This window comes from Scardinius erythrophthalmus (genome assembly GCF_964197995.2).
Source record: "Scardinius erythrophthalmus genome assembly, chromosome: 6".
Taxonomy (NCBI): domain Eukaryota; kingdom Metazoa; phylum Chordata; class Actinopteri; order Cypriniformes; family Leuciscidae; genus Scardinius; species Scardinius erythrophthalmus.
In genome coordinates, this window is record NC_138226.1 from 9528666 (window position 1) to 9539303 (window position 10638).

The following is a 10638-nucleotide window of genomic DNA, read 5'->3' on the forward strand; positions in this document are numbered from 1 at the left end:
CGAGAGTGAGGGCGGAGCGTTGATTTCGCGGCTTTACTTCCTGCTCACTACCATCATATAAAGGCTAGATGGCTCAAGGCGGAGTCACTTCGGGCATCACCGGCGGCCATCTTAGGACAGGGCTCTGTGAATTAAGGTAAGTGAGCAGCACGCACACAAATCCTCTTATCTCGCTGAAATCTGGACGGATTTACAAACGGTTTGGTTTCTTACAAACGTTATTAACGTGGCTATAATTCTGAATGCTTAAACATTTTGAACATAATTATTCATATGTATGCAGTAGCAATAGCTACATCTCTGACGTTTATAACAAACCAAACCGTTTGAAAATCGGTAGAAAATTGAGCAAGTTATGGTTATTTAAAAGTACATGCACCATGTTATGAGTGAGCGAGCACCCTGTCGTAAGATGGCCGCCGTGTGCGGATGTCGAGCTCCATTGGCCAGCAGCGCGGACGAGCCATCTAGCCTTTATATGATATCTATGCTCACTACTGCCAGAGCCCGTGTACTTCCTATTAGACATTCTCTGCTACTGCGCAGGTCTGGTCCCGAGATCGCTACTGCGCAGACTCAAGTTCCAATATGTCAACGTAACCTTTTCTAATTTACCATTATAAATTTACCTGTGGCACGTTGTGGGCGTTAAGTAATTCTTCATTAAAAGATAAGCGTTGCATTTAAAAATAATAACATTTCGTTTCATTTTGCAGTTCTGTTTGTTGCCACTAGTGGCCTCAGACAAACATACTACACACTTACTACATACTTTATCTTTAAGCTTTGGTATGATGGTGGATGAAAAATATGGAAGCATATGGGTAGCAATATTCAATTTGAAATGTAATATGCAAAATTTCAATGCAATATGTAAAATGGCATTTTTACATAAATTTACATTTTCCATTAGCCTGTGTGCAACGTTTGGTGTAAAATGATTTTTTGGGGGACGTCATCACCTGTAATTAAATGAAGCAGCACAAACAAAACTTTAACCAGCACAAACCAGCCCAAACAAACGAGACTGTTTTATTTGGAGCATGTGGGGGCTGGGTAACCTCAGAATGACCTACAAATATTCCTTTAATATCTAAAAAACCGAAGCAGCACAAACAAACAAAAATGTGTCTTAACTGTGATTGTAAATGCAATTAAGAAAAATTGCATTTAAATGATCATTTTGCTACAGTTTTTGCTTGAACATGTTAAACATACCTAATCATTTCTGTAATACATTTTCTTTTTAATTTTGTCAATCTTTCAAATTGAATATTGCTACCCATATGCTTCCATAGAATGAGAGAACCCGCTGTGGAGAAACAAACAAACAAAAAACAACAACAACGTTTAAACTACATGAATAAAAAGCATGTAATAGTCTTTATTAGTACTTCACATTATGTAACACTGTCTAATGTTAAAAAATAGTTCACAAAATTATTCCAGCTTGGATCTGAAGCAGTGACTGACTGCAGAGGGTCGGTTGTTGTTTATTATTTTATCTGGCTGACTGAATCAGTGTGTGTGTTTGTGCAATTAAAGCAATGGTATATACAGTAAAGATTGTTTTGATGTGCAAAAATAAATACATATTTCACAAAAGAGAGGAGGTTTTTCTCAAACAAATGTCTTAACAGAAACAGAGTATTTGCATGTATTCATATATCTAGCATGAGAGACTGGTACGCAGACTCACTAAATATAATTATTACATACATTCTCAGTGACAACAAAATGCAAGTTTCTTGACCATATGTTCACATATATATATATATATATATATATATATATATATATATATATATATATATATATATATATATATATATATATATATATATATATATAAAGAAATAGGATTACACTGTTTTAGCTGTAAATGTATTCTGTATTCAATGTATTCACATAAGAAGTGAAGAATAAATGTAGTATATTTTTATGACTAATTTAGTAGAGAGAAGATCTGTGCAAAGATGAATCCTTTGGGTATCACTATCTGTCTCCATCGTTCACTATAGTTGTGACAGATGCAGTACTTCTAGAAACAGGATCATTTTCTCCCCCGAAAAACTTTTCGGATTAAATTTAGATGCATCGGTGGAGAAACGTTCCTCAGACCAGCGTTGCCTTGATGTGCTCAACACTTCTGGAGTCTCGAATCAGGGCTAAAAATATGGATAAATAAAACATGAATATAGTTTTTCAGAAACAGAAATACACTTATAAAAAAGAGAGTAGAAAGTAAGGAAAAGTAATTGCTTACTTTTCTGACACAGAAATCATGCGTCTGCCTAAATATATGGGTGTGATGGGTTTGTCTATCTCCATCTCCTCTGAATCTGATGGACAAAAGAACATGTAAGATGTGTAGATATTGACAAAACACGTGGTCTCTAACAAACAGTGGTCCTAAAATGCTTTTGAACACAGTTCCACTTACATCTGTTTTCTGTGACTTCAGATCAAACTAATTTTTATTAGTCAACCATTTTGCTTGAAAGAAGTGCTTGTGCTCTCTCATTAAAAAAAATACTTGGTTCAATATTTTGTTTCTTAATGCAATGAAATTCATTAACTATATATTTGGGGACACTATATACTTGTAAGAATATATATACAGTTAGAAGAGTAATGTGCTGTAATGTATTAAAGGGATAGTTAACCCTTGTCATCATTTACTCACCCTCATGTCATTCCAAAAAAGACTTTTATTTATCTTCTGAACACAAATTAATATTTTTAATGAAACCTGAGAGATATGCAAACTTAAATACTGTAAGCATTGTTTGCTGATCACATTAAATCTGTTCATCGTATAAAGCGATTGTGTCTCTTCGGAAGATTAAACTGCTTGGTTTATGGATTTCTTTTACAATCTCTTTATGAATGTTTTCAAGTGTCAGAGTTTTGGGTGAATAGACTTTTAATGGAGGGATAGAAATCACTCAGATTTCATTACATATATCTTAATTTGTGTTCCGAAGATGAACAAAGGCTTATGGGGTTGGAAAGACATGAGGATGAGTAAATAATGATGGAATTAGAATTTTTGAGTGAACTATCCCTTTAAAATATACTATGTACCTTTTGTGTTATATAGTGATGTTTTTTTGCACCCATGAGATCTGCATCATAATCTTGGCCACGTGATGTACTTTTACACTCATGTCTCTTTTTACTCAATGAATGAATGAATGGACGGACGTGTATCTACCATCACAAGAGCTGCTATAGTAGTGACCAAAAGCGTCATCTTTTGGGATGTCTGGGTAAAGGTAGACGAGGGGATTCACTGGAACCTCCTCTGAAGCAGTGAGGGTGTAGTCCCGGATGACGTTAGGCAAAGAGATGTTCGCCAGATCTGATTTAGTGTAGGGCTTCACCGAATGCATCTTAGGTTTACCTATAATTTACACACATGTTGATACTCATTCACATGCAATAAAAGACTGCCAGATGCACACTATTATTGTGTTTTTTTTTAAAAGATTATAAAATACTCAGTTCAAACCAGCACACACCGTCCGGTGAATGCTCCACCCACGTGATGGTGATTCCTCCTTCTCGACAGCTTTCACTGAAGCGCAGGAGGAAAGTGCCCGGGGGTTTGTCTATCAACAAAGCCTTCTCTTTCCCTTTACTCATGAACCCCATAATATACCTGCACATTGTTATGAGAAATTAAAAAAATATATATATAAATAAGTTTTTGGCAGCTTGTGGCATTGAATAAAAATATCCATCAAATTTCAATGTGAATTAAAGTTGGCATTGTTACACTTTACTTGTACATTTAAGTACTGTAACTACATGTACTTACTATAGGGTTTGGATTAGGGTTTGGTTTAAGTTTAGTTGCATGTAATTATGCAGAATTTATAGTTATCACTATAGTAGCTACATGTAACAATGCCACTGTAAAATAAAGTGTTACCGCGATTTGTTTTATTTGGAATAACGCAGACTGTTGAATCATACACAATAAGAGCAGAAAGATAAATTAATAAAGAAAATGGGGTGAAAGTTGAATTCGTGTTGACTTTAATTAATTTCAATTTGAAATTCGAATTGGAATTAAATAATAATAATAATAATAATGGAACTCTTACCCATCATTCCAGATGTTGAGCAGATGTTTTTTAATAAGGTCCAGAATTCCATCCATCCACAGCCAGAACGCTACACCCCTCTCATTAGGAGACATCTAGGTGAAAACACACAAGTTTATTTTATTATTTCATTTATACTACCTCCATTTGATTAGATAAAGCAAGTGGATATGGTATGGCCTTGGCAATTTTTATTACAAAGTATATATGTGTATGTGTGTGCGCGTGTGTGTGCGAGAGAGAGTGTGTGTGTATGTGTGTGTGTATACAGGTGAAAATTGAAAATTTTAATATTGTGCAAAAGTTTTCATTTTGATGATTATGGCTTACAGCTTATGAAAACCCCAATTTCAAAATCTCAGAAAATTTGAATATTACATGAAATCAATAAAAAAAAGGATTTTAAATACAGAAATGAGAGCTCTCCGAAAAGTATAATCATGCATATGTATATATATATTTATATACCTTATATATATGTTTCACCTTTTAATTTGAATTACTGAAATACACAAACTTTTGCACGATAATCAAATTTTTCGAGTTTCATCATCTGTATGTATAGACATTTGAAGTGGATCAAAAAAGTTAATCAAAATTGTCCTAAGACAAGAGTGGGTATTGTTTAAAATTCATGGGTAACTTTGATGAAAGGTTTTGATTCACTTCAAATGGTGACCACTATATATATATATATATATATATATATATATATATATATATATTATTATTATTTTTTTTTTTTTTCAGTTAGTGTCGAGTTCTAAAAGCCCAGCTGTTCTATTTGGTATCAGGTTCTTCCACAGTCTCAGTTTTGTCTCTTAAGTTTTGTTTTATCAGTAAATCATGTGCTGACAGCAGAGGAACAAACAAAAGTGAGATCGGTTAAGAAAACGAAAGCAACTTTCCTGTCTTTGTTTCAGTCACTACCATAAACCTACCTTACAAAATGTATTCCAGTTAATGAGACCCTCGGGGTCACCTTGGGCTTTGTGACCTGAAAACAAATACGAAATCTGAAAAAATGTGCTATATATTAAGAAACTATAAATAATATTTCTTATTAAGAAATAAGAAAATATAAATAAACTCACCAAGAAGTTTGTCGGCCAGCGTTCTCAGCTGCTCAGAGTTCAGCGCTCGTTTAGTGACAGAAGAAAACTGCCAGCTTATGACCTTTGAAAGCTGCTCCCATTTCACTGGTGGCGGATTCAAGAAGAACGTCAGATTCTGCGAGAGATGGACGGCGAGAGTCAGAATGGAAGCATCAGCAGAGGACAAAAACACTGATGATGGGAAACGGCCATACGTGGGGTTCACTGCAGAGCATGTTGTACCATAAGATGGAGCCCCAGGCACTAGGTAACTGATTCACGTGAGAGATCACCACAATAGGAAGTGATATGTTCTGTTTAATCACAATAAAACAGGTCAGGTCAGAATTACTGGTCTGATCAACAGTTCAAATGTCTTGTCTACCCATTGTAACTATGTTTCAGAGTACCTTACCGATAAATCAACACATAGTTCTGGCTGAACGAGCTGAGTTTCAAATCTAAGTAAGTGCAGCTCCTCAGAAATGATGAGAGAAGTCTGTAATAAAAGAAAAAAACATCAGCCATTCATAATGATCCATTTCAATGTATGTGTTTTATGGCCTACCTCATTGGTTCTGTTGCTACATTTCATTTCTTTTAATTGCTGTGGGGGGAAAAGAGAGCAACAATACGTTTTCAATCAGACATTAACATGTATTTATGATGTGCAATAATGTTTTATCTGTCCGTCCTGGGGTTTTCCACAACATACCAAATGGCGAAATTCAGCTGCTAGACATCCATTGGATTCCTCTAAGTTGATAACTTTAGAAGTTGTCCCTAAAATATTGAATTTTCTACATCTAGGACATTAGAAAACAGACAATTGGATTATTTGAGCTTTGGTGAGCCATTCAAATATTTTATTCGAAACAGAATCAGAGTTTGTCATTATGTATTTCAGGCTTATCATCTAGTGATTATTACATTGCTCACTGTAATACTGTACAGTATAGTAATATAGTTGCAGGATTGCAGTCTTGTTCAAATGTGGGTTGCAGAAGCTTTTGTGGTTGTTGTGTGGGCCACAATTAAATGTCTGTTAACCTATCTAAATACATCGGCTCATTCGAAACATCATATTATAGTAATACATCACATTTGAACTCTGAGTTTTGGCGTAATAATACGTACCCTTTTACTGTGTCATTCTCTGTTAAATCTCTACAGGAGAAAAATAAATATACTGTATGAATACACATGATAGATAGATAGATAGATAGATAGATAGATAGATAGATAGATAGATAGATAGATAGATAGATAGATAGATAGATAGATAGATAGATAGATAGATAGATAGATAGATAGATAGATAGATAGATAGATAGAAATGACTTACTTGTCAATAGAGACTTTTACTTTCAGTTGACAGTTCAGTTCAGGGAGTTTGACTAGTGATCTACAAAATAATAAAACATATTTAGATTGGATATTGGCTACACATCAACATCACTGAAATAGCATCTAAATTGAGTGACATAAGAGCGTCAGTGACTGTAACTTTAACCCACAGTGACTGTAACCCACCTGATCTTGACTGTGAACTGAACTCCTGTCTTTATCACCAAGGGTCTCTGAGGATGTGTGGGCATACACGGCTGTCTCTCCACCACAAGAGAACTGAAAGACACGTCACAACCGCTGTCATCCTGTTCAAGACTATAATCTTTCAGAAGTGACGTAAACCACAGAATATATTCAAATCCCCCCGTGAACCTTAAACCCACAAATCCTCGTATCAATAACCAGCAGTTTGTCTTTCTGCAGCTTGTGCTCTATATATAAATACATATAAAGGGAAGAATAGTTACGGTGTTGTGTCTCACTTTGATATAAGGTTTCTGAAGAGTGAAAGTGCCTGCTCATCCAGCTGGCTCTTGCCCAGAGTGAGGGGGTCGTTGTTGTAGGTGAACTTCTGCACCAGTTCCTGAACTTTCTTCAGTTGCTGACGGATCTGCTGCAGACACTCTGCCACCACTGTGAACCTGCAGCACAATTCATGCAGTAGCTCATTATAGAAAAATAATACATCAGTACCAAGGACAGCACCAAAACAAATATACGCGCAATATAAGCTCATTATCTCCAGCTAATTGTTTGATAATACAAATTATTTACTTAGCAAATAGAAAATCTTAAAGTCACTATAAAATAAAAAATAAAAATTATTGGAACATTCCAGTATTTATAATAAATGATTTATCTGTGCACACATCATCATTTTTTTTATTCATATGCCCTTGTAATCTTTAATCAAAATAACTCCCCCTCCCTCTTCCAACGACATCACAGCAATAGCAAATGACAACGATCCTGACAAACAAAATTAAGTTATTAGTTAACATTATATTTCCTTACATTTCATAATGTCATAAACTCAGACAAGCTCAATGCCTACTCACTTTTCATCGGTTCTTTGTGAATTGGAATGTGTGCAATGGATTGTGGGTGATTTAAGGACGCGGAGGATACACTTGATGAAACCTACAAAATGAGCTATATGAAGGGCACGAAACGAAGGTCCTTCGAATTGAGACGGCCTTCGGTGGCGCTTGATGACGTGGCAGCCGAGATATGCAGCCTTACCAGGATCCAGCCTTCCGTTTGGAAAGCACCCATTATTTTGTTTCCAGCTTGCAATACAGGTAATTTGGTGAGGTTCTCACCAGCTCTGCAGCTGGTCCAGACACGCATTGGGCGGCCCACCGATGCAAGCCATCTGCTGCCGCTTCTTCCACTCGGGTAACTCATCTGATATGAGTGTGTGCTGGATCTGCTCTGCTAGAGTCAGTACGTTAGCCATTTCCTTTATCACCACCTGCACACATATATGCTGTTTTGTAGAAAAGAAATGATACTGAAGAAAAGGGCAACATTAAACACATTCCTACTGATGTGAACACAAACTTGCGGCTATCTGCGTGCAGGGGCATCTCGACCTACCTCTCTTTTCATGCTTAGCTCCATAAACATTTGTCGAATTGCCATTTCCTCCTGCAGGATCTCTTTTGTTTTGTGGACATTCATATCAAGTTCCACTGAAACCATAAAAATAAAAATCATTAGTTCATTCAAACTCTGTTCAAAAAAAACTATCAATAAAATAAAAATAAAATATTATATTATATTTCATTTTTCAATTATATTTTATTTTTCAAATTCAATAAAAAATCTATAAAATTTAACATTGATCTAACCAATAACAGATATCCCTAAAATGTCAACTGATATTATACCAGGGGAAATGCTAAGAATGTATCTGTTACCTCGACTCTGCAAAGTCTTTCTCTTGAAGTCATACTCATCTTGTACATCCTCCAAAACCTGAATGTCCTGTTCAGTTTCCTATAGAGAGGCAAATATTTCACAAATATTCCAGTTTGTGAAATTGTAGTCACTTTCTAGACATAGTTTTTCGGAAATGTGGGTAATTTTTGTGGTAAAGACCCAAAAAGATTCAATATCAGACCTAGTCATTATTCACTGAGATGTTTTACCTGCACGCTCGTCTTCAAATTGTTGATTTTATTGCCCAAATCATTTTGTTGTTCCATCATGAAATTCCCCTGTGATGAGTTACCTTTACTCTAAAAACAAAATTACAGAGATGAATGACAACACAAGCGAAAGTTTGAAATGACAGCTGTGACGCAACAGTTGCACTTTATTTTACAATAGGTGCATTTACGTGAACTAACTTATCCAAGTAAGTCTTGGGTAATATAAGGTAACTACATGGGTTAAGGAGATTAGGTTTAGGAGTAGGTTGAGGGTTGGTAGCTATAATGTATTACTATAATAAGTACATAGTATGTACATGGGGAACAGGACTATAAAGCGAAAGACTAAAAGCCTTACTTGTGTACTAAGTGCAGTTTCCAGTATCTTTCTCTCTTCCTTCAGAGTGTTCGCTATGATCATAGCCATGTGAACAGGATACTCCTGGAAGTGCTCCTAATGGGAGACGATAAATTCCATTACCATTTCATTCTAGAATAATGAAAATAATTAAATTGAATGTAATCTTTTTTTGCACCTGTAGGTTCCGCTTAATTTTGCGTATATTATGCTGTAAGAGGAAGTTGTTTCCCAGGTTGAGACGGCTGTAGTGCTCATCCAGTTGGTTGAGGAGCTCATGGAAGCGTAGGGTGGCCAAGGATTCATTACATGCAACGGATTCCCTGCAACCAATAATAAAAATTATTTTCAGCAATTCGTGATGCTACTAAATCAAATGAAATATGAAATTACAAACCAATCTCACCAGTCATGACTCTCAATCCATTGACTGAGATACTGTCGGACCTCCATGGGGAAAGCCTCATCGTAAAGCTGGTCCACTTGCTCCAAATACAGAGAGTCCAGCAGCTGAAGCTGGTTCCACAGTGTCATCTGCAAACATAAAATGCAAACCACTATGACATACTGTAATACTTTAACTGTTTACATACTACATCCTGTCTGTGTTGACGTTTGTCACCTAACACCTTGTTTTATGCGCAGTTATGTTAACATTAGGCATTAAGCTAATAATAATAATAACAATTAATAAAATAAAATAAATAAAATGTTAGAAAAATGCACAAATGTAATACTATTTAATTATAAATTAGACTTTGATAAAAAGTATTATTTTTTAAAAATTAATAAACATAATATTAGAGTTTTAGTGCTGTGCTCATCCATTAAAACCACTTAAAATCAAGGGTTTGATGACGTTCACACTCATTACTGTCCTTTTACGACATGAGTTAGATTAAAGGACTAAATATAATTTTAGAGATTAATTAAATGCTTCTATTCTCTCATACACTTAATACCCATTAGTTTTAAAGCTGTATGTAACAGAATAAAAGAATATATACTATGTTTGATGTTTCATTCCATGGTAAACAAAATTGCTTTACATGACATTACATTATAATATTCTACAGTTTTCCCACAGCCTTTTACAAGAGCGAACACAGATAAAACGCTTAGACAACATAACAGAAAATTACCTTTCAACATGTAAGTTGGGTCAAGGCACAAAAGCAGTATTTCTCAGGCTAAGTAGACAAGACACACGTAGATTAAACTATCTCTGCTTCAGACTTTTATTCTCCTCAGTGGCCCCCAAATGGTTATGCATGAAAAACTGACGCAGGTTACAGCCCACGCTCTAATTGTAGGCCAATCGGAATGCTGCAATTACCATATGTAAATATCCCAGTGATGACAACCAATAATGTTCTAGTGCGTAAACTATAACCACGCCTTTTTGGCGAATGGCTGTTCCAGAGAAGCGCAGCCCTCCCTTGACCATCACTGATTACAGAATAGGAACTGCTGAGAAAACAGAAACTTAGCGACACACTAGAAATGAATAATACATACATACATACATACATAATTAAAAAAAAAAACATTCATAATATAAGTAACTA

At 35.4% G+C, this 10638-nt stretch overlaps 1 protein-coding gene across 2 annotated transcripts; it reads right to left on the bottom strand.

Moving 5' to 3' along the window:
• Window positions 1-1874: 1874 nt before the first annotated feature.
• On the bottom strand, window positions 1875-10326 carry LOC308692637 (signal transducer and activator of transcription 1-like). 2 transcript variants are annotated; one of them, XM_081368822.1, is made up of 23 exons: window positions 10213-10326; window positions 9477-9604; window positions 9249-9393; window positions 9071-9166; window positions 8710-8799; window positions 8479-8557; window positions 8156-8250; window positions 7879-8030; window positions 7039-7197; window positions 6740-6832; window positions 6552-6611; window positions 6344-6373; window positions 5922-6012; window positions 5775-5813; window positions 5622-5705; window positions 5422-5520; window positions 5207-5342; window positions 5054-5109; window positions 4113-4207; window positions 3525-3664; window positions 3218-3406; window positions 2267-2342; window positions 1875-2168 (listed from the first exon to the last, which is right to left on the bottom strand). In XM_081368822.1, the coding sequence occupies exons 2-23, from the start codon at window positions 9602-9604 to the stop codon at window positions 2141-2143; spliced, it is 2160 nt and encodes a 719-aa protein (XP_081224948.1). In that variant the 5' UTR covers window positions 10213-10326; the 3' UTR covers window positions 1875-2140. The 2 variants fall into 2 exon arrangements, with proteins under 2 accessions (XP_081224948.1, XP_081224947.1); XM_081368821.1 differs by having other exon boundaries at window positions 7879-8045.
• Between the last annotated feature and the right edge of the window lie 312 nt (window positions 10327-10638).

Excerpts from the sequence above, each read along its gene's own strand:
- LOC308692637 (XM_081368821.1), bottom strand. The coding sequence starts at position 9,604 with ATGACACTGTGGAACCAGCTTCAGCTGCTGGACTCTCTGTATTTGGAG. Across the intron at positions 9,167-9,248 it reads AAATTAAGCGGAACCTACAG|GAGCACTTCCAGGAGTATCC; the intron begins GTGCAAAAAAAG and ends GTCTCCCATTAG. Across the intron at positions 8,558-8,709 it reads ATTTGAAGACGAGCGTGCAG|GAAACTGAACAGGACATTCA; the intron begins GTAAAACATCTC and ends GCCTCTCTATAG.